This window comes from Schistocerca americana, chromosome 1 (assembly GCF_021461395.2).
Source record: "Schistocerca americana isolate TAMUIC-IGC-003095 chromosome 1, iqSchAmer2.1, whole genome shotgun sequence".
Classification (NCBI taxonomy): Eukaryota; Metazoa; Arthropoda; class Insecta; order Orthoptera; family Acrididae; genus Schistocerca; species Schistocerca americana.
This window is the reverse complement of record NC_060119.1, coordinates 783,056,417-783,078,867: the sequence shown is the minus strand read 5'-3', so window position 1 is coordinate 783,078,867 and position 22,451 is coordinate 783,056,417. Positions and strand designations below refer to the sequence as shown.

Below are 22,451 nucleotides of genomic sequence, written 5' to 3'. Positions count from 1 at the left end.
TTAGGTGAAAGAACTTATTGCTAAGCCAACCCTGACAAGCACTGTAATAGTAAGAAGATAAGGGCGTATAAACTACAATGCATGCACTTCTTACATGGCTGGTGTAGCTGGAATTAACTGCATTGAATATTATGAAACCTTTGGTTCTATTGTGCAAGTAATATGAAGGGTTTAAACTGAATGCTACGGCTTTTAGCAACACAGGATGAATTTCACCTCCAGTTACACTTTGTGCAATAACACTAGGTCTAAATAATACATTTAAACTCTCAATTGCTCCAGAATGGGGAGAAGTTGGGAGAAAGTGAGAGCATATTACTTAAAACAGGACATGGTCTAATAAAAGCACCGATTGTTTAAGGACAGTGTCAACTACTGCTTCACTGTGATATTTTTATCATTAAAATAGCATTTTACGTAAGTCAAAGTGCATAAACCAACTCATAATTTTCAAAGCTGCTCAAACTGAAGCAAAACACTGCCGTTACATAAAATATTTTCCAGATCTTTCGAAATTATGCACGTTAAACCCTAAGTTAACCTTACAATACCATCATAAGCCACATATATAAATGTTTCTGTTTTTGTCATCCTATTTGTGCCCCTAAACCACTGATCCGATTGTGATTAAACTTTGGCAAGTAGTTATGTGCATGCCCACAAAGGTTTCTGAATTAGTCACTTTATAACGGGTGGTACGTGAGCCATTTCAACAAATGTCACTTTTTTTTTTCTTTTCTTAATCATCACAAAGCATTACTTTCACTGACAAATCGATTATGCCACCCAAATCAGAAGCGACTGGTCGATCTACCCCTCAAGAAAAAGGCATCACAAGCTTCAGAAACAGAACTGGGAACCATTCAAGTATGAACTCCTTGATCCAGATGAACACTGCTCGCTGATTTTCCCCTTGGGCTAATTATAATTTTCATTCAAATGTGGTTATTGGAAAAATGGATAAAGTACATGTGTCTTGCAGTGTCCTCAAATTTAAGAATGAACACTAGGAATACACTGTGTGGATGGAAAAATGAAATTGCCAGAATTACTTTCAACATTCAATCATCAATGTCGATATTAAGTGACACGCCAAGCTAAACTTTCTTGGCACACATATGCAAGTAAAATTCATGTTTCCAAATGACAGCATTCACTACGACACATATTGTGTCATTCAGCGGAAAACTTCAGATTTATTTGTGTACGCGTCAGATTTTAAGTGTATTCAAAAGCAGTTCAATGAACAAAACTTAAACACAAACACTTTCTTTGAGTGGCACTGCAATGTACTCTTGGTACTTTCAAGTTAAGTTATATTAAATAAATAGCAAACCTTGAGTTGCCAATGGCTGTGGACTGAGATCGATGTTCAGCCCAAGAGGTTGAGCCACGGGTATCACAGAAGCACTTGTAAGCCCAAGGCTGCCATCTGGCAACAGCAGCTGATTGGGACCTTTTTCTTGTAATTCTCTTTCAACCCTCTGGAAAACAAAGATGGAAAAACACTATGTTAAATGGTTTGAGTACTCATGAGAAATATTGAAATTCTGATCAACTTGTTCAGGAAAGCCATCGACTACAAAACAACATTCTTAAGATCACCAACGGCAAACATGCAGGAGACCAGGTAGAGATAAAGAATGAATTGAGGTGAAGGGTACAAGGAGACATGTGCAACATGGTGGCAAATGGGACAGATAATAACCCCTCCCCACCCCTGCACAAACATGCTGGAGAATTACTATTTCTTCAAAAAGTTTCCCAAAACTAACCATCTAAACTTCACAAAGGTCCAGCCACAAGTTGCACTTTGTCAAGGTATAAAGAGAATGTTGGAAACGCTTCACTGCGTCAAGTTACAGACAATAGGAAGATACATGGTAGCCAATCAACAGCTGTTAACTAGATACATCTTGATTCTGCTAACATACAAACTAATCTTTGTTGTAGTGATAAAATTGTATGAATTATTCACATTATGTGGGTTCCACTTTATTTACTTTCAGGAGTTTCCTTTATTGATCGACAACATTTTCGACTGTCTGTTGAATTGTTATTAACTATTTCTTCTCAAATCTGGAATCTATACTGTGGCGACAGACTAATCTGTAGCATAGGCCAAGATCTACGTTAGGTTGGAAGGTGACAATTTGGTTGTGATTAGGCAAAGCCAATTAATATGAAAGCAAAATCTTGGTTGAAGTGACATACTGATGTGTGGTGTAGCCAGAGGTCTCAGCTAGTTTGAAAGCTAATAGTTTCATTATTATTATGTTCTACTGACTCACAATGATCCTGCAGTATACAAAGCATGCCCGGAAAGTTAAGTACTGTTTCATTCTACCTTCACTACAGCACTACGGTCGCAGTTCCACACATTTGCACTCTTCATTCTGGTTCATTAGCTTTCCACTGATGCCATTACAGATGGCTTGTGTTGTATTTACATGTATCAGAGATTGTTCAAAGTCTTTAATAATGTCTGAGCCAAGCAACTGAAGCGAGTTCTGTAATACAGTTTTCGAACACAACGAATGTTAAGTCAGCTGAAATTCATAGTCAACTTATGGTGCAAATGTAATGAATGATGGAATGGTGAGAAAGTGCATGAGAGAATTCAATGACTGATGACCCAATGTTCATGATGAAGCACAAAGTGGAAGGCCTTCTATCATCAACGATGGTTTGGTTGAGAAAGTGAATGAGAAATTTCGTGAAAACAGGCTGTTCAGGATAAGAATGCGTCGTGATGAGTTTCCATAAATTTAAAAAACTGTTTTCCAAGAGACTGTCACAAATCACAAATTTTTACATATTATGTTCTGGTTGGATTCCAAAAATGTTTCGGAAATCCACAAAACAAAGCGACTTGGCTTGTGATTTAACATTTCTTACTCAATACAGTAATGAGGGAGATGAAATGAAACTCTGGCAAATCTAAACAAAAGGCCTGGAATGCTATTCAAGGCAATGTGCTATTTCAGGACAACATGCATTCCCAATCTGCTTGTGTCACTCAAAACCTCACTGAACAGTATGTCTTTGGGGGGGGGGGGGGGGGTCAGTTCGATCATCCGCCATACAGCCCAATCTGGGCTTAGTGGCCGAGGGCAGTGATAACGTGTGTGTGAGAGTTGTGCTTATGTGAATCTGTGTGTGTGAATCTGTGTTTTCTACTTTGGAAAAAGGCATTTTGGTGGAAACCTTAAACGTATAGCAGTCTTTTTGTGCCTGTCTGTGACTCAACTCCTTTATAAGGTGAGAAGCAATCTGTCCATTTTGTAATGAACTCCAAATTGCCATGAACCAAATTTTTTGGGAGGATAATTCCAAGTTCAATTAGGATTTACAGTTCTATTAATAATTCTGTTAAGTTTAAGTTCCTGCCTTCCCTGTAAATTCATTAATTACCATTACCTGACACCATTCCATGCTAAGACGTGTCATGAAATAACTTCAAGCGTATGATAAACATTACAGGACCCTGTCTCTGACTATCATGCCGGGAAAGTAATATCCATAGCCTTTGATAGCAATGACACCTCTGATGCTCTTCACTATACTGTTATTACCGACATTGGAAAAGTACCAATTGCACTGACACCAGTAGAAAAGAACTGAAATGTGCGTATTTAAAGGTCATCTACAACTCATATCCATCCATGTATAACTCCATATGTATATTTCTAATAAAATCAATCCATCCATCAATCAATCTCTCTCTCTCTCTCTCTCTCTCTCTCTCTCTCTCTCTCTCTCTCTCAAAAAATCACCTTTGATTTTGTGTGAATAATGAATTCACAGATACATAAACAAATTCTAATATGCATCATACTCTATCACTATCACAATCACAACCATGCATTGAGAAACGGACCTGGAGCCAGAGAACTCTTGCACAAAAATGGAGATTCCTAAGGTCAACTAGTGAGCTGGAAATTGTCAACATCAAGTGAATCAGAATTTCAAAAGTGATTTAAGACAAAATTACTCTTTTCTTTGCGTCAACAAACAGGCAGCTCCCCTAGAGTCTCTCAGAATTGCATTAGTTTATCATTATCTCTTAGTTTCACTTCACTTTTGCAGGAAATTCAATTTCCCCAAGAATTCTACAGGTTTTCCAAACAAGTCTCCAACCTAGGACAAAGCGCAGTTCGTTTAGTTTTCTATATGAATCTATCCCGTGTGTAGGTCTTCACCTCAGTATAATAACGGCATCCTACATCAATAAATCTATTTTGTCATTCTGTTTGCTCATTCATTATATTGTCTACTTGTCTTTGCATTTCTGTGTTTCAAGTTGGTCTAATATACTGTTTCTAACAATTAAGTTCACTGTTTTGAAGGGATTTTAATTTATTGAAAAAAATAACTATTCAACTGTACAACTCCATCTTTTCATACACGACGAGACAACTATTAAGTTATAATGAAATAATAAGCAAGCAGTTGCATACAAGAAATTTAATTTCTTGACCAGTTTTGGGCACTTAGTGTCCTTTCGAAGCCTATACAGGAAAATACATGACAATTAAAAAGAAGTCATATAAGAATATTAAAATTACTTTCATGCCTACTGCATTATTATTATTATTATTTATTTATTTATTTTTTTGGCATACAGCACAATTCCATGGCCCTAAGAAATATATGCAGAAGCAATAAATAATGCAATACTGAACCCATTAATAAAATAAGAACTCATAGATGCCCACATGTAGTTTGCAGTGTCTGCACAAAACTAGTACAAAGAAGTGAAACAAAAAGTGCAGACATCAGACATCACGCCAGAACACGAGTGAATCAGCCAATGACATGCATACCTTGAAGATGGGGGGAGAAAGTAAGCTAAAATAATAAAAGAAAAATCCTGATGATGAATGAAATAAGTTAATATCAATGAAAGTGGTGCTATGGATGGGAAATTTGGGAACTAAGGTCCACACAGCTGTAGTGAGATCAGTAGCATACTTATAGAGAACCTGTCACCCAAAACAAAGTGCGAAGCGTATCATGGGGTTGTAACATGTGACTGGAGGTGGAGATACTACACACAATCATTAGCTACTATTAAGTTTCAGAAAGTGACCTTATGGAGAACGTAGCATGTGCATAGTTATACAATAAGACAACTAGCACTGGAATACATGTAGGTCGCAAGTACATTTTGTGAACGAATTGTATCTAGTAGCATTAACATCAATTGTATGGTACTGTACATTTTAGAACACGTCGATGAATTGGTGTAGGGATGTCAATAGTATGGCAGTAGGAAATTTGCCTGCAAAGACATCATATGAACTGCATCAAGAGGCAAGAAGTAATAACTGGAGAACACGCAAAAACAATTCCTAGTCGGTAGCTAAAACGAAGACTAAAAATTAACTACAGAAGAAAAGAAAAATAGGCATCATTGCATACTTTTGATACCATGAATAACTAGTTCAGAATGTATACAAAGTTCTAAATACGCTTCTTGGACTGAATATAACTAGCGACATTCACGTAAGGTGCATGTAATAAGCACAATACATTGGACTACCTGACTGCAAATGAATAAAAGTGCTTATTAGCTGTAAACATTCCTTGTAACTGTAACGCATCTGTAACTTGAAGAACATTGTCCATAAGTCATAATTTATATAGAGCTAACAAAGTGTATGAAGATAAATCACCAACTACAGGATGTAGCTGATTTAATACCTGCAATAAGTGATTAACTATCTTGCAATGTAAGAGGCTAACCTCTTAGAACTGGAAATGCTTCACTACTTAGAACTGTAGATGACTAATAACCTGTAGTTATAGATGATCAACTCACTGAAATCTGAAAAAGAAGTTAAAAAACTAACTACCTATGGCAGATGTACCACTAATAAAAGGTGGACTAACTGCAGCTGTGAGCAACTGTTTATATGTGACTGTATATAGCTGATGAATAGCAAATAAATGTAGCAGTGTATGGTCAAGCTATAGTGAGTAAAATACTACTAAAAAAATTCACTGGTAATAAAACTGTGTGGGCTAACGATGAGTGTGAGGGAGGAGCTTGAGCAGGTGCAGGGAACCTTGGGAGAGAGAGGTGTGCTAATGTGATAAACCATGTAAGACACAGTTAGTGGAGTGGGATGGTGAAAGGGAGGGAGAGACCAGGGAATGCGATGAACAGGGGCAATTGTCATGAATAGGGACAAAATAGGCTTAACACAGCTAAATCCTTACAACTGATAAGATGTATACTAATGGTAACTTCTGTATTGTAATCAAGGTTTATAACTGTAATGGAATGATTATGGCACTAATTTTAGCTTACTAAGTAATTACATTCTACCTACGAGAGTTGATAGGTTCCTGTAACTAATTATATACAGGAGAGGAAATGATTATGTATCAGGAACTGATAATAAATAACTGCAATTACAGCAGACCAATTGTGTGACAAAACTATAGGAAAGAAGAGACAAAATTAGCAGATGAAACTGTAGCAGTCCATGTGGAACTGTATGGGTTGGCGGTGGGGTGGTACTGTAGTAGTAGTAGTAGTAGTAGTAGTAGTAGTAGCAGTAGTAGTAATAATAATAATAATAATAATAATAATAATAATAATAATCCGGTAAGCTGGGCGAGGGGGGCAAGTTGTTGGAATAGCAGGGGCAGAAGGGGGAGAAGTGATACACAGGAAAAAGTGAAAAGAATTAGCTTTTAACAGTTAGGTTCTTATGACTGATAAGGTGATGGCTATCAGATTAATTTATTGCTAACTAATTATACCAAATTTCAGCAGCCTATTGAAGCTAAGATAGTGACTCAACATACTGAGTATAGCCTATAAGTATATAAATAGTAGCACTAATCGTGGCCTACTGGATGATGACATTGTACTCATGGAATGTACACAGCACTTGTAATTGCATATACCTTCAGAAGAGAGTTAATTAGATATCAGAGACTGATTATGAAGCAATGTGACCATCGTAGAACCATTGAAAGAGGGATTCTTATCTGACTTACTTATTTGTGGTGTATTTTCCTGTACAACCTTCTGAAGAAGTGCAGTAAGTGCTTGAAACTGGCCAAGAAATTAAAATTTTTACATGCAACTGGTTGCTTATTATTTCATTATATAATACTACAGTTGCTGAAGATGGACAATATACTGAAATAATAAGTTATTACTTCCGGGATTGTCATGATTCGGCAAGTTTTTTTATTATATTGTGTGTGTATATTGTTTTTTTACATGTTCTGCATTACACATTTCTAACCTTTGATAATCCCATAAAAGTACTGTAAGAGAATGGTATCCATCATTTTGTTGTTTTGTGGGTCAGCTCACATGAATAAAAAATAACTGTTTGTTTTCCTCTTTTGACCGAGATCTTAGTACTCATTACTGTTTTGATCTCTCTGTTTACGCATTTCATAATATTATATCACACATTTACATGCAACATAATGCATTTTAATCATGACCGTAGATTATATTTTTATGTTTGTATTGGGCAATTATTTTCGTATACAACAAGCATTTAGTTCAGCACACCCTGGCCTACAAACTAAAACCATCACGACCTAGATGAATGTATTGCTTAATATATGAGGGTTGGAACTTTAATAGTGGGAACTATTTATTTACAGCTCGTACAAAATAGACACGTGTTTCAGAGTTTTACTGACCTTCAAAGTAGTCACCAGCATTGTGTATAATGGTTGCCAGTGATGTGGAAGTCTTAGGATACTGTTAGCAGTTCCATTTGTGTTGACAATTCGAGCGGCGCAGTCTATTGCCTCACAAATTTGTAGCAGTTCTGAAGTAAATGCCGCGAAGTGTTTCCTTCAGTTTAGAAATCTGAGTTGAACTCATGAGGGCTTAAGTCAGGGGAGTGCAGTACTTGGTATAGCACTTAGCAGCCCCATCAGTCAAACAAATCAGTAACAGCTTGCACTGTACGTGCGTAAGCATTGTCCTGCAAAATAATGGTCAGGTCCTGCAGAAAGTGTCATCACTTCTAAGATGGTCGTAGGTTGTGTTCCAAAAATGAACAGCATAGAGACAGAAATAATGCACTTTCAGATTTTCAAGGTCAGCTACCAGCACTTCAAGACACTATTCTTCTGGTTTAATTTTTGTCACCATCTTTGTTCTGTCTTGTCTCCCATTGTTTGTATTCTGTATTGTCAGGCATCAAATCTTCGTCGTCTGATTCGTCAAGCACATCATGTAAAACTTTTTAACCTGGACAATCCTGACATTTTCCCACAATCTCCCAATTTTAATTGTCTGTATTGCATACTAGAACTCCCACAAGGTACTTGAAATCAACTCAAAGATTGGCCCCATCTTCTAACAACTTTACATTTTGGTGATACAAATACAAACCTTACGGGTGTCGGATGCCCTTGCCACAATACACCATTTCCGTCTTAACTCGCAAAATTTCAACCTTACAATTTTAATGTCAGAATTTTCTTTTTCGAATTCACTGAATAGTTCATGTAAATTAACCAGTGTTAACCTTTTTTTGTATTTGTACCTTAGTACCATTTGCATACATAGTAACAGTCTTTTTTGCCTGGCATCAAACAGTTATTACTGTCATCATCGTAAGACCTAATGACCTTTTCGATCGTGTTTTGATCCATCAAATTAAATGACTTTTTCATTTGTTATGCAGGTAAAATTCCCTCTCATTTTACTAAATGCCTTGTTAATTAAACCAAACATTCTGACACATTAAATTCATTAGTAATTTTTGCTAGAGTCCAAGAATTTGGTAGTAAACTGATAATTTTATCCTCTTTGTTTGAAATATTATCCTTTTTGTATGAAATATGGCTTTTAGTTTTTAGCTTTCCTATCAAATAATCTCATACAGCTGGTGAATTATTAGAACTTTCCCCTGGTTTAGTACAAATTTGTTTTTGAAATTAAACTTCCAATTATTTTGACTGTAGTTGCCACTTTCTCAATTTTTGTATTCAAGACAAAAGGTCTTTTTGCTTCATTTAAGTTTTTATTGCTTCTGAGAAGCCACAAAATTCTTTATGTGAACCATCACTATCCCTTTCTTTGTTCATTACAATTACCTTGGCAATAACTTGTTGGACACAATGTTTTTCCTGGTATTATATTGATAAAAGGGCCTTTAGGCTTAGAATAATGATCTAACATTATACTCAGATCTTTTGTTAAAGGCTTCTTATGTTTCTTAAAAGCATCCAAGCAAGACCAGAAAGGTGGATGAGATTTTTAAAAGTATTTCACTTTATGGTATTTGCAAGTAGCTTTAACCTCTGAGTCAGCTCTTAAGAAGAACACTATTTTTTCTTTATCATTACAATCTTCAATTAAAGTGATGTCTTTAAACACTCCATACAGACTTTTATGGCAAGCTCTGTTAATAACACCAATAGAACACAGACTCCATTTTTCAACTGCACTCTTAAGGAGCTAAAAGTCAACTGAGTGTCCAGATGATTGCTTCAACAATGTGTATAAATTACATTATTGATATACTTTCCACAAGCTTAGACATCACAGATGTTTAAAAAAAATGTATTTTTGACTTTTATTTGTATTTTTTCCTCCATAACTTCCAACTGAACCTCAATCAAAATTTATACCGAGGGCTGATATCATAAAGGTCTGTTAAGTGTAAGTGTAAATGTAAGCTTCCCACCACTGATACTCTTTATAAAATAACTATACTATTTACTGTAGCTGCACATGAACTATTAAGGGTGAGAAATTGCTACTCATGTGGAGAACTACTGCTCAGAACTTGAGTTTTTAATTTGCAGCCAATAACTTCAAGCCATTAAAAATATATTAAGGAATACATTCAGTTAGGTGGTGATAATTTTAATTTGTAGAACTGAGTGCACTAAACTAAATACTTTTCATACAAAAGGCCTAGGGCAACCAATTAGTAAACAATTTAAAAAACAAAACATTTTTAAAAATAATTTTGGGTCCACTAAAGATTAGGAAATTACACAGCAAATATCAAATTTTCCAATATGATCAAGCAACTAGTGCTGGGCCACTTGGTATGGATTGACCTACATACATCCTTTTCCATTTCTAAGTACTAGAGAAACAAGGATGGAGAAGGGCAGATTAATTTTTCAGCAATTTTACTGCCAATGTCCTTTAAGCATTTAAAGTCCCTCAACATTTTAAATTCGAGAAGTATTTAAGCATAGTTGCACAATGAAATGATTATTCATTAGTGTTGTTGACGGAACAAGTTTAGTGACAAACACATTACTCACATCACTCACATGAGTGACCAACCCACCAGAAGAATCACAACTGTAACACATTTTTGACAGCATCAGAGTTTTATTATATCAATTAATAGAATTTTGCCACTTTTGGCTTTTAAGCACTTCTGAACACACCACAGTTCTGTGAGAGTACTTATTGTACCACATATTTTCTTCACTAGCACCTTCTGATTCATTCTTCTCACCTGAAGTTCTTCCAGAATTTGTTGTTTCTGTAGTATCTGATCCTCCCTAGCTGCATGCTGCTTCCAAGCCTTCTCAACATCCACTAGAGCAGGTGTACTCCCTTTGTCTAAAATATTAGGCTCATCTTTTGACAGAACTCCAACACCAGCACTGCTGCTGGAACCATCTCCAAGAGGCTGATTCCGTACCTAAAGCAGAATCACATTAGAAATATGCCCACAGTAATACGTTCATTTCTTTTCTGCAGTACAAAGCTTACCTGCTGGACTTCTGCTGAGGTGAGACTACTGTCATTCATCATGGCAGAAGAACGACTTTTTCTCAACAATGATTTTTGAGTATTGTGTTTTTGCTGCGCAAGATGTTCTACGAGTCGCCCTGAAAAGCATTTTTGTAGTTAATGCAGAACATACTTATAGTTAACTGTACAGAAGCTGCTACATAATCAGAAGCTACTTACTCAACAAAAACACCATTTTGAGTGCTTACAACACTTAAAACACCATTAAAGATTTTTCCGTAAATTTGTGCTGGAATTATCATGACAATCATTTATTGCTGACGATGTTGTAGCAATGAATTCATCTGAGAATGCTTTGAGGATGATCAATCATCCTCATTACTGGCAGATAGAAAAACTAAGTCATGTCATGAGGCATGCTTCCACAGTCCCAATAGCAGAAAAATATAAATTAATGGTAAAGATCCGGGGTTTTAAATTCTAATTCATATGATTTTAACTGTCAGAACGGGTGCTGTAATGCTTTGATGCTGTAGCCTTCATATGCAAGCATGTAGCTTTTCTACCACATTTTTATTCAACTTTCAAATAAGTTATTCTAGGGCAAGTCAACCACAACCATCAAAGGAAAATTTGCAACTAGATACATTAATAATGCAGTTGGGGATTACTCATGAGGACATCGTTATCTGGAGAAGCAAAACTGGAATTCTGTAGATCGGAATGTGGATGTTAGATCCATTAATCCAGCAGGTAGGTCAGAAAATTTAAAAAGGGAAACGGTTAGGTCAAAGTTGGATATAGTGGGAATTAGTGAAGTCCAGTGGCAGGAGGAAGAAGACTTCTGGCCAGGTGAATACAGGGTTCTAAATACAGAATAAAATCTGGGTAATGCAGGAGTAGGTTTAATAATGAATAAAACAAAACAAACCCAGATAAGCTGCTACAAACAGCTTAGTCAATGCATTATAGTAGCCAAGATAGACACGAAGTCTACACCCACCACAGTAGTACAAGTTTATATGCCAACTAACTTCACAGATTAGGAGAAGATTGAGGAAAATGATGAGATAAAAGAAATTATTCAGATAGTTAAGGCAGATGAAAATTTAGAAAGAGGAAGATGCCTGGTAGAAATTTTCTCAGAGCATAACTTAATCATAGGTAACACTTGGTTTAAGAGTCGTGAAAGAAGGCTGTATATGTGGAAGAGTTCTGGAGACACCGGAAGATTTGATAGCTTATGTAATGGTAGGACAGAGATTCAGGAACCAGGTTTTAAATTATAAGACATTTACACAGCCACATGTGGACTCTGACCAAAATTCATTGGTTATGAACTGTAGATTAAGACTGAAAAAACTGCAAACAGATAGGAATTTAAGGATATGGGACCTGGATATACTGAAAGAACCAGTGGTTGTAGAGAGTATCAGAGGGAGCATTACGCAACAATTGAGAAGAACAGAAGAAAGGAATACAGCCGAAGAAGAATGGGTAGCTATGAGAGATGAAAGTGAAGGCAACAGAGGACCAGGTAGGTAAAAAGACAAGGGCTAGTAGAAATCCTTGAGTAACACATGACTGAGTGACTTTAATTGATGAAAGGAGAAAATATAAAAATGTGGTAAATGACGAAAATGAAAAGGAATACAAATGTCAAAAAAACAAGATCAACAGGAGTGCAAAATAGCTAAGCAAGAGTGGCTACAGGACAAATGTAAGGATGCAGGAGCTTATAGCACTAGGGTTAAGTTAGATGCCACCTACAGGAAAATTAAAGAGAAAAGAGAACCACCTCTATGAATGTCAAGAGCTCAGATGGAAAACCAGTCCTAAGCAAAGAAGAGAAAGGAGAAAGGTGGAAGCAGTATATAGAGGGTCTATACAACAAGATTTACTTTACGTCTATATTATGGAAATGGAAGAGGCCGTAGATGAAGGTAAGATGGGAAATATGATACTGCATGAAGAATTTGACAGAGCACAGACAGACCTAAGTCAAAAAAAGCCCCGGAGGTATACAACATTCCGTTAGAACTACTGATAGCCTTAGGAGAGGCAGCCATGACAAAACTCTTCCCTCTGGTGAGCAAGGTGGATGAGACAGGCAAAATACCCTCAGACTTCAAGAAGAATAGAGTAATTCCAATCATAAAGAAATCAGGTGTTGACAGATGTGAAAATTACCGAACTATCAGTTTAGTAAGTCATGGTTGTAAAATACTAACATGAATTCTTTAGAGATGAATGGCAAACTGGTAGAAGCCGACGTTGGTGAAGATCAGTTTGGATTCCACAGAAATGGAAAACATGCAAGGCAATACTGACCCTACGACTTATCTTAGAAGACAGCTCAAGGAAAGGCAAAACTATGTTTATAGCATTTGTACACGCAGTGAAAGCTTTTGACAATGTTGACTGGAATATTCTTTAAAATTCTGGATGTTGCAGAAATAAAATACAGGGAGTGAAAGACTATTTACAATTTGTACCTAATCAGAGGGAAGTCTTAAGAGCCGAGGGGCACGAAAGAGAAGCAGTGGTTGAGAAGGGAGTGAGACAGGGTTGTAGCCCATCCCTAAGGTTATTCAATCTGTATATTGAGCGAGCAGTAAAGGAAAGAAAGGAAAATTTGTAGTAGGAATTAAAATCCAGGGATAAGAAATAAAAACCTTTGAGGTTTGCCAACAACATTTTAATTCTGTCAGAGACAGCAAAGGAAGAGCAAGTGAACGGAATGGACAGTTTCTTAAAAGCAGGATACAAGATGAACATCAACAAAAGCAAAATAATGTTAATGGAATGTAATGTTATTAAACCAGGTGATGCTAAGGGAATTAGATTAGGAAAAGACACTTAAAGAGGTAGCCGAGTTTTGCTATTTGGGCAGCAAGGTAATTGACGATGGTCGAAGTAGAGAGGATATAAAATGTAGACTGGCTCTAGCAAGAAAAGCATTTCTGAAGAATAGAAATTTGTTAATATTGAGTGTAGATTTAAGTGTCAGGAAGTCATTTCTGAAAGTATTTGTATGGAGTGTAGCCAAGTATGCAAGTGAAACATGAACAATAAATAGTTTAGACAAGAAGAGAATAGAAACTTTTGAAATAATGTGCTGCACCAGAATGCTGAAGATCAGAGGGGTAGATCACCTAACTAATGAGGAGACACTGAATAGAATTGTGGAGAAAAGGAATTTGTGGCACAACTTGGCCTAGAAGAAGGAATCGGCCGGTAGGACATGTTCCAAGGCATCAAGGGATCACAAATTTAGTATCGGAGGGAAGTGCGGAGGGTAAAAATCTTAGAGGGAGACCAAAAGATGAGTGCACTAAGCAGATTCAGAAGAATCTAGGTTGGAGTAGGTACTCAGAGATAAAGAGGCTTGCACAGGATAGAGAAGCATGAAGAGCCGCATCAAACCAGTTTTTAGACTGAAGATGACATGGTCACTGTCGAATTTTGTACAAGTCATACAACATTAATGCAATGAAAAACTTACCAGCCTGGCTTGCAGTAATCTTTGCTGCCCCTGATGATGGTGTTGGTGCCACAGGATGTATATTAGGTGGAGGCACTTCGATGACCCCTCCACCAGAATCTGCTATCGTCCCAACCACACCAACACCACTGCCTTGAACAGCTCCACTTGATGTTGGCACACTGTGTGGATGGGGGGTACTCATCATGATGGAATGAGGATAATCCAGCAACAACTGAACCACATTTGTGTGACCACCTTTTGCTGCCTCAATCAGCATTGTTGAGTTGTCCTACATAATAATAATAACCAAACCAACAGGCATTAGTATCAGTTTACGATTACCATATCCTGCAGGTGTTAAACTATGCTAGCATCTCATGGATTAAAAGACTTCTCACTTGCAAACAATACAAAAATATATTACAAATATATTACAAATTCATTTCTTGTTCAAACCCTCTCATGAAGGACAGAAATTGTAGCTTAACTAACTTTTACAGTCTAGAAAGTGGCAGTATTTCAGCACAAAAATTCTATGCTAAACCAAGTTGAAACAAAGTTATGTTAAAACTGACGATTATGGATATCAGAGTAGTGCAATGCGTAAAGGTCAACGACTGTATGTGACAGAACCAAATATTTCTTTAATGACAGCAGGTAACACAATCAAAAGACTGTATCACAGCTCTTAGCTGAGCCAGACCACTGCCAGAAATGTGGGATTGCGATGTGACCTATGTGTGGTGCTGCCATTTAATTTCTCTTATTTTACATTTCTCTTTGTGGCACAGCAGTGATTAGATATAGCCCTGGTGACTACAGGCGCAAATGAAAGACCAAAGACTATAGCTATGTCCCGATCTACTCTGTAAAAGATAATAAGCCTACTACCCAAAAATTGAGAAACATATAAGTCAGGAACATATTAAACTCACCTTCAATTTATGAAAAGGATCAGCTGATTGTGCTAACAGCAGCTCCACAACTGCTAGATGTCCTCCAGCACAGGCCAATGACAGAGGGGTATGGTCATTATTTGTAGTCTGACGATTGACATCTGCATGTTTTGAAATGAGGAACTGTACTGTGCACATGTGTCCAGCACGACAAGCCTTCATAAGTGGAGTTCGACCACCTTCTGATTCATGCTCCTGCACAAGATTTTTTTTGTGTCAATGTACAAGTGGTGTTAATTTACAACCTACAAAATATTTAATTTTAAACATACCAAATCTGCTCCATACTGAAGCAAGAGTTCTGCCACATCAGTATGGCCATTCTCACAGGCGTACGTGAGAGCTGTATCTCCTGTCTGTGTCTGAGCATGCACATCAGCATTGTTTTCCAAAAGGAACCTGTATTATAAAAAAACACAATATAGACATTGAAGTATCATTAATAAGGATACAAATACTATACTACACAAAAGAAAAGTATTTACACAGGGGTGTGTCTTACTTTCTCTCCCATGAGTTGGAGTCTTGGGTGAATTCCCCATCTAACTCTACAACAGTACTACTTCCTCTTTCAACCTATGAACAAAAATTATTACGTTAAACGTACTTGACCAGTTCTAGATGGCCTTCCTGCGCAGCTTCCATAAGTGGAGTTGAGGCTCCCAATTCAATGTCTGCACCTGCTTTGAGAAGGAAGTCTGCAACTTCCGTGAACCCTCCACAACAGGCCAAAGTTAGAGCTGTTTCCTGAGTCTCTTCAGTCTGTGCATTGATATTGGCACCTATCAATGTTGAAACAAGGTTAGGAATTCAAACTTTTTAATGACAAAATATACACCGTAACACAGTAAGTTGCATAAGAAATTAAACACATAACTAGAAAAGTCACTGAAGATGTTTCTCATCAATGGATGATTTGAATTCTGTCTACAACCACATGTCTCATTTAGTACAGACAGGGAAAGAAACCAATCACCACCTATTCGAATGTTTAGTGAAGACACTGAAAAGTTTAATCTTAACAGCCTTATGAGAATTCGTATATTTTCCTCCTCCAAGTAAGAGTTGTTATAACTGTCAACTTAGTCTGTATTTCTTGCTGTCACTGTATACAGCAGTGCCAAATAATACATCAATTTTTTATTGGATAAAGAGCGGTTGCTCTATGAGAAAAAGTGAGTTTTAATGTGGACCTCAAAGCTACGCAGGGAAACATAAGCCACTTACAGAAGACAATTGTTGGTCACACTGAGTACTGGAATGCCATACTTTTCCCCAGGTGAAAAGAAGCAATGAAATTCCATTTTAGTTTAATAATTTGAATACCTATATGAATCCTGACTCATTCTGTGGAACATTTATCAATGAATGAGTCTCTAAAAAATTAAATTATTCAATTGCTGATAATACCCATTGTCTCATTTTAACTATTATGTTGTTAAACGTCTCAATCCTAAAATTGGTTTGTTGCAATTCCCATGTTGGTCTATGCTGCGCAAGGCTCTTCAGCATTGTGTAACTACTGCAACCAATATCCATTTCAACTTGATTAGTTTATTCAAGCCTTAGTCTCCATTTCCGTAATCCCCCCTCCACTTCCCTCCATCATCGAATTAACTATTCCTTAATGCCTTAAGGGGCTTCTTACTACATTTTAAGGGTACTGATCGGCTTTACTACAATCACAGGGACTGAAACTCCACAATAAATCCTGTTTCTGAGCACACAATACTGCATTAGGATCACTGCTGTTTATATTTCTCTGTTTAAATCGAATGAACTTAAAATCAATGCATCAAGGTGTGTCCTAACAACCTGTTCCTCCTCATAGTCAACCTGTGCTGTAAAGAGTTCTGCCCTCCCCAGTTCAATTCAGTAATTCATACTTCCCTTTTCCAGAACATATTTACTTGCCGTTGTCCTTATGCATTTTATACATCCCTTTAATTTTGCAACAGCAGTTATTTTACTGGCAAAAAAGAAAACCTGTCTATCTGCAGTGTCATTTCCATAAGTAGTTCACTAAGCATCACATACTTCTGTTATTTTACTTTACTGACATTCGTCTTATAACCTCTTTTCAGCACACCACTCGCCTAGGTAAGCTTCTACCAGTTTTACCATGGCTGGCTCTCCCAAGCTTGTTGAAAATTCAGAAAGAACACCATGCACCACAGGTGTCAAGTTACTATGTGCATCTTTCAGTGATCTGTATAAATTTTTCTCTCTTCACATCTCCCATATTACCATCAAGTATATTTCCTTTACATCTAGCCCTTTCTATATATTCCATTCAGCTTTCAACTTTCCCTCTTTTGATCATATGAGATCTAATGAATCTTACAACTGATTCTCTATCCTCTAAAGGTTTCTTTAATTTGGTTCTACAGACTTCTATTCTCCTCTAGCTTTTACTGTTTTGCCATTTTCATAGCTGCCAACCATGCGAACAGGCTGTCAGTAATCATATGGAAATATGGAACGGGGAGGGGGGATTGGAAGCTTGATTTAGGCCTTTAAATGATTATTTCAGACATTTTCGAATCCTAAATAAGGACAATTTTCCAGGAATAAAAATTTTAAATGAAAAAAATCTGGTTAAATGAAAACAGGCTAGAAACTTGTTTAGTAAATATCGAGGGTGTTTTTGAAACATTTATATAGTTTCCAAATACTACAAAATCAACACACACATCTCAGAAATTATTAATGAAAATAAAAATAAAACTTCGAAACAAAAACACCTTACATTATTAAATGAGAGGCATCCAGTGTTTTATACAAAAATGTTCATAACACTTTCTCATCCACTGCCAGTTATTTATGGATCTGCTCATACTCTAAATATTAAGTATGGATTAATAGGTAAACTGTGCATCTTGTGACATCACATGGTTACAAAAACTGCAAAACCATACAGACAAATGCCTTGAACTTTGTGACATCACTTGGCTAGAAAGCACTTTTATTTCTATCCTGTAGGCTGATGGGCAGAACGAAAAATGTTTGTTGTCACTCAGCATAATCTGTCTTAGTAAGCCGGCCGGTGTGGCCAAGCGGTTCTAAGTGCTTCAGTCTGGAACCGCGCCACCGCTATGGTCACAGATTTGAATCCCGCCTCGGGCATGGATGTGTGTGATGTCCTTAGGTTAGTTAGGTTTAAGTAGTTCTAGGGGACTGATGACCTCAGATGTTAAGTCCCATTGACTTAGTATGCCATGTCGATGAAACCATTTGTAGACAGGTTTAATACATACTCAGGAAGGAAATCATTACAATATAGAAAACATTTCAGTAGCGCATTATTAGCCGACGTAAACAATACCTTTTCCAATTTTGTAGAAACCTCAAACTGTAATTTGTCTACTTCAGCAATTTTTTGGTAACTTCCCATAACATTGTAATTAAGGTGACAAATCCTTAACAATTACAGATAATCCATACTACAAACTAGTTGACAACCATACTTTTGCACTTTGTCAATTTCACATTATAGATTCACTATTACCTTTCACTACTTCATTGCTGTACGGCTTTCATCATTTAAGTTCTTATGTAGTATCCAATAATTCCTACTAGGCCTTTTATATTTGCTTAGTTGTGTCTCCCGTGTCTTCACTACATCACATCTCACTATCACACATTCATCTTCATTTGTAGGTCTTTCAGCTATTTCATTCAGTCACTGCATAATGCTCCCTTCAAAACTCAATGTCAAACAGTTTTGGCATATGTAGTTTTACTACTGTGCAGGTTATAGTTGTACGTATCTTAGCTCTGATGATCTGTTCATAGAACTATACTCGCATTCCTATTTTCTTGTCCATTACTAGACCTGCTCCTGCATTATCCATACTGGACTGGTCATGATAATCCTGTACGCATCTCAGTGGAAATCCTTTTCTTGTTACCACTGCACTTCACTTCAAATTCTCACTATATCTTCCTTCCAACTATTCATTTTGCTTTTCTTTCTCTAGCCTACTATCACAATTAAGGGATCTTTAATCTGTGGGGCAACATAACCGGCAATCAAATTTTAAAGAAATTGGGAGAATAATGCAGAAATATGTGATGTGTGACAAAATTTGAAGACAGTAGGACAAAAATCCCAAGCACTACTCTGACATTTTATCTATTACTTTACAAAAGGTAGATTTGTTTCACTGACATTTAGACCAGCGCAAGGAAAAAAGAAGACAAAATGTACATCTATGAAATAGCCAAGAGAGATAAAATAGTTACTTAAAAGAGAAACATAAGCCATGCTCCAAGAAAGTGAAGTGCAAATTCATACTGGGTATATGAAAGCAATAAAAATAGGTGTTTCACTTGACCTTGTTAAAAAATTGGCACACTCAAACAACAAAATACCTTGACTAAGCAGGAGTGCAACCATTTCTTCATGTCCCTCACGTGCAGCTTCCATTAGTGGTGTGTAGCCCTCATCATTCACTTCTTCAATGTTCGCACCCCTTTCAATTAGGAGCATTGCTAAATCTACATGACCACCACAGGCTGCAAGAGTCAAAGGCGACTCAAAGCTGTCTGTGGGCATGTTTACCTAAAAATGAACCAAAATATATTCAATACCTCTCTCAGGTAAGTAATAACAGTAGTAGTACAACAGTAACAACAATTTACCTGTGCCCCAGAATCAAGGAGTAATCTGGCAACTTCCACATGACCATCCATAGAAGCTTCCATGAGAGCTGTATGCATCTCATCAGTTTTATGTTCCTTAGAAAAGAGGAGGAGGAATCAGAACACATACAATAAACCACGTTAACTCCAGAAATAAACAAATGCCACAGAAACTAACACACAAGATAGAAAACACAAAAATTGCTCTTGTAATTGTTAGCATATTTATTTGCTCATTTTTTCCCAACTTCTTGCCATTTCATCACTTGCATCTTTCCACTTCTTACTAGCACAGAAAAAATATCCCCACAGTAAAATCAATAAAGGAATTATGCCATGTCACTATGAAATCATGGTCTCATTTTGTTCAACTATTGCATGTGTGCACACCAAGGGTGCTGCTTCACATCCTCATTGACAAACTTATGAGGGAGGATAGGGTGGATCAGTGTGTAAGTGCCAGACTACAAACCCAAAGGCTCAATCTCCAGTTCTAAGATTTTATCAATCACTTATCGCCTCTTCCACCTCTGGTAATGATTTCTTAATCTGCAAAAATGTCATGCAGCACTCTAGTTCATAATGCACATTAAACTGTAGATCCCCTATAATTGATGTGTAAGTCTGTTCCAAGGTTGGAAGAAGGCAAGAGCTTATGAACTAAAATAATACCATCCATAATAAAACACTGTGATGTTCAAACCAATCTTCAAGTGAAGACTGTTTCTCTTTAAGATCACATACCAAGGATCACTGTAAGGACTATGTCCTCCTCGACCCACCATTTACTACGAGTTATGCACATCAGACCCGGTACACCACATTATGATTACTCCGCCATTCACAACAAAGTGCCTGGCAGAGGGTTCAATGAACCACCTTCAAACTGTCTCTCTACCGTTCCACTCTAGAAAGGTGCACGGGAAACACGAGAACTTAATTTTTCTGTGTGAGCCTTGATTTCCCTTATTTAATCTTGATGATCATTTCTCCCTATGTAGATGGGTGCCAACAGAATGTTTTTGCAATTGGAGGAGGAAACTGGTGATTGAAATTTCATGAGAAGATCCTGTTGCAATGAAAAACGCCTTTGTTTTAATGATTGCCACTCCAATTCATGCATCATTTCTGTGGCACTATCTCCCCTATTTTGCAATAATACAAAACAAGCATGCTGTCATCAGTCACTCCCACCTGATGCAGATCCCACACTGAACAGTAGCCCTCCAGAACAGGGCGGACAAGTGTGGTGTAAGCAGTCTCTTTAATAGATCTGTTGCACCTTTTAAGTGTTTTGCCAATGAATTGCAGTCTTTGGTTTTCTACACCCACAATACTATCTATGTGAATGTTCCAATTTAGGTTACTTGCATTTATAATCGCTAAGTATTTAGTTGAATTTACAGCCTTCAGGTTTGTGTGACTTATTGCAAAATCGAAATTCAGTGGGTTTCTTTTAGTACTTATGTGAATAACTACACACTTTTCTTTATTCATGGTCAACTGCCACTTTTCGTAGCATCCAACTAGCTGTTATGCTTCAAAGCCTCCAAGCCTGCTTACACAAGGCTTTGAATGCAGCATGGACCAAAAATGATGTACAAGTTTCAGAAAGTGCTTCCAGTAGTGTCACCTGATTTTCCAACTCAAATGGAATTTGTACCATTATTTCTTCATCAAATAATGTTGCCTTCTACACAGATTATTCATGCAGGAAGCCCACTGAATACCAACATTGTCAGTTATTAATTTACTATAAAGTAAATATAAAGTAACAATGATTTATCAGTTCCTGTGGGACCTTTATGAAGTGCACTTTAATGAAAAATTACATGCTTATAATGCTGATCTGTAACTACTGTAATTACTGGGATTTGATAGGGCAATAACTTTGAAATTTGGTCTCCATAGGCGCACATGCTAGCTGATTGAAGGAATTCAGCTGCTGTACATGTCATTAGCAGTATATCTGCACTACAGGGTGGGGTGGTAAATAGTGGACTGCGCTCACAAGCATTTGCAAAACACATCTTAGCAACACGTGATTTCTCACAAGACTGACACTTATTGGCTTGCCGTGATCAGTGGGAGGACACTAAGGACAGTTTATGCCACTGCACAGTATTAGTGCAGTTGTCGCAAACTTCAGATGTGGAGTAGTTCTACACCACTGATGCTGCCATCCAGCCCCTCAACATGACTGCAACTTCTGACAGTTCCAGCTTCATGATACTGAGATTGATGCTTATAGTCATTAGTAGTTTAAATCGAAACCCAGTTAAACAATAATTTTCAAGAATATAGTGTTTTTATTAGTGTATATTGTGTGTGGTAGACTAAATGAATGACTTGCATCATTAATACCTTGGATACAATTCTGATTCCAAGACAACTACTGGCATCATCAAGAGTTAAAAACGTGTAACAACTGGGTTATTTTGTCCATTTGAAAAACTCATGTGTAAATCTAGTTATCTAACAGCCAGTTCACATTATAATAGGCCTTTTGCCAAGTAATTATTTAAATTTAATTTAATTTGCATGCTGGCACTAAAATATTTAAAGTGATTTGTTTATATTTGTGGATTATTATTGTTTGTCACGCACTTGGTATGTAGTATCTCAGTGTTCTTTGAATAGTTTT

General features: G+C 37.0%; 1 protein-coding gene across 1 annotated transcript in view; it reads right to left on the bottom strand.

Moving 5' to 3' along the window:
* Nucleotides 1-22,451, bottom strand: part of LOC124594193 (ankyrin repeat domain-containing protein 17) — a 256,867-nt gene that overhangs the window by 179,618 nt on the left and 54,798 nt on the right. Inside the window, exons 8-16 of the mRNA XM_047132555.1 lie at nt 19,808-19,903; nt 19,538-19,727; nt 15,771-15,945; nt 15,436-15,562; nt 15,143-15,358; nt 14,226-14,496; nt 10,739-10,857; nt 10,479-10,667; nt 1,337-1,484 (exon numbers count right to left, since the gene is read on the bottom strand). Coding sequence (XP_046988511.1) covers nt 1,337-1,484; nt 10,479-10,667; nt 10,739-10,857; nt 14,226-14,496; nt 15,143-15,358; nt 15,436-15,562; nt 15,771-15,945; nt 19,538-19,727; nt 19,808-19,903 — 1,531 coding nt within the window. The remainder of the gene's footprint in view (nt 1-1,336; nt 1,485-10,478; nt 10,668-10,738; nt 10,858-14,225; nt 14,497-15,142; nt 15,359-15,435; nt 15,563-15,770; nt 15,946-19,537; nt 19,728-19,807; nt 19,904-22,451) is intronic.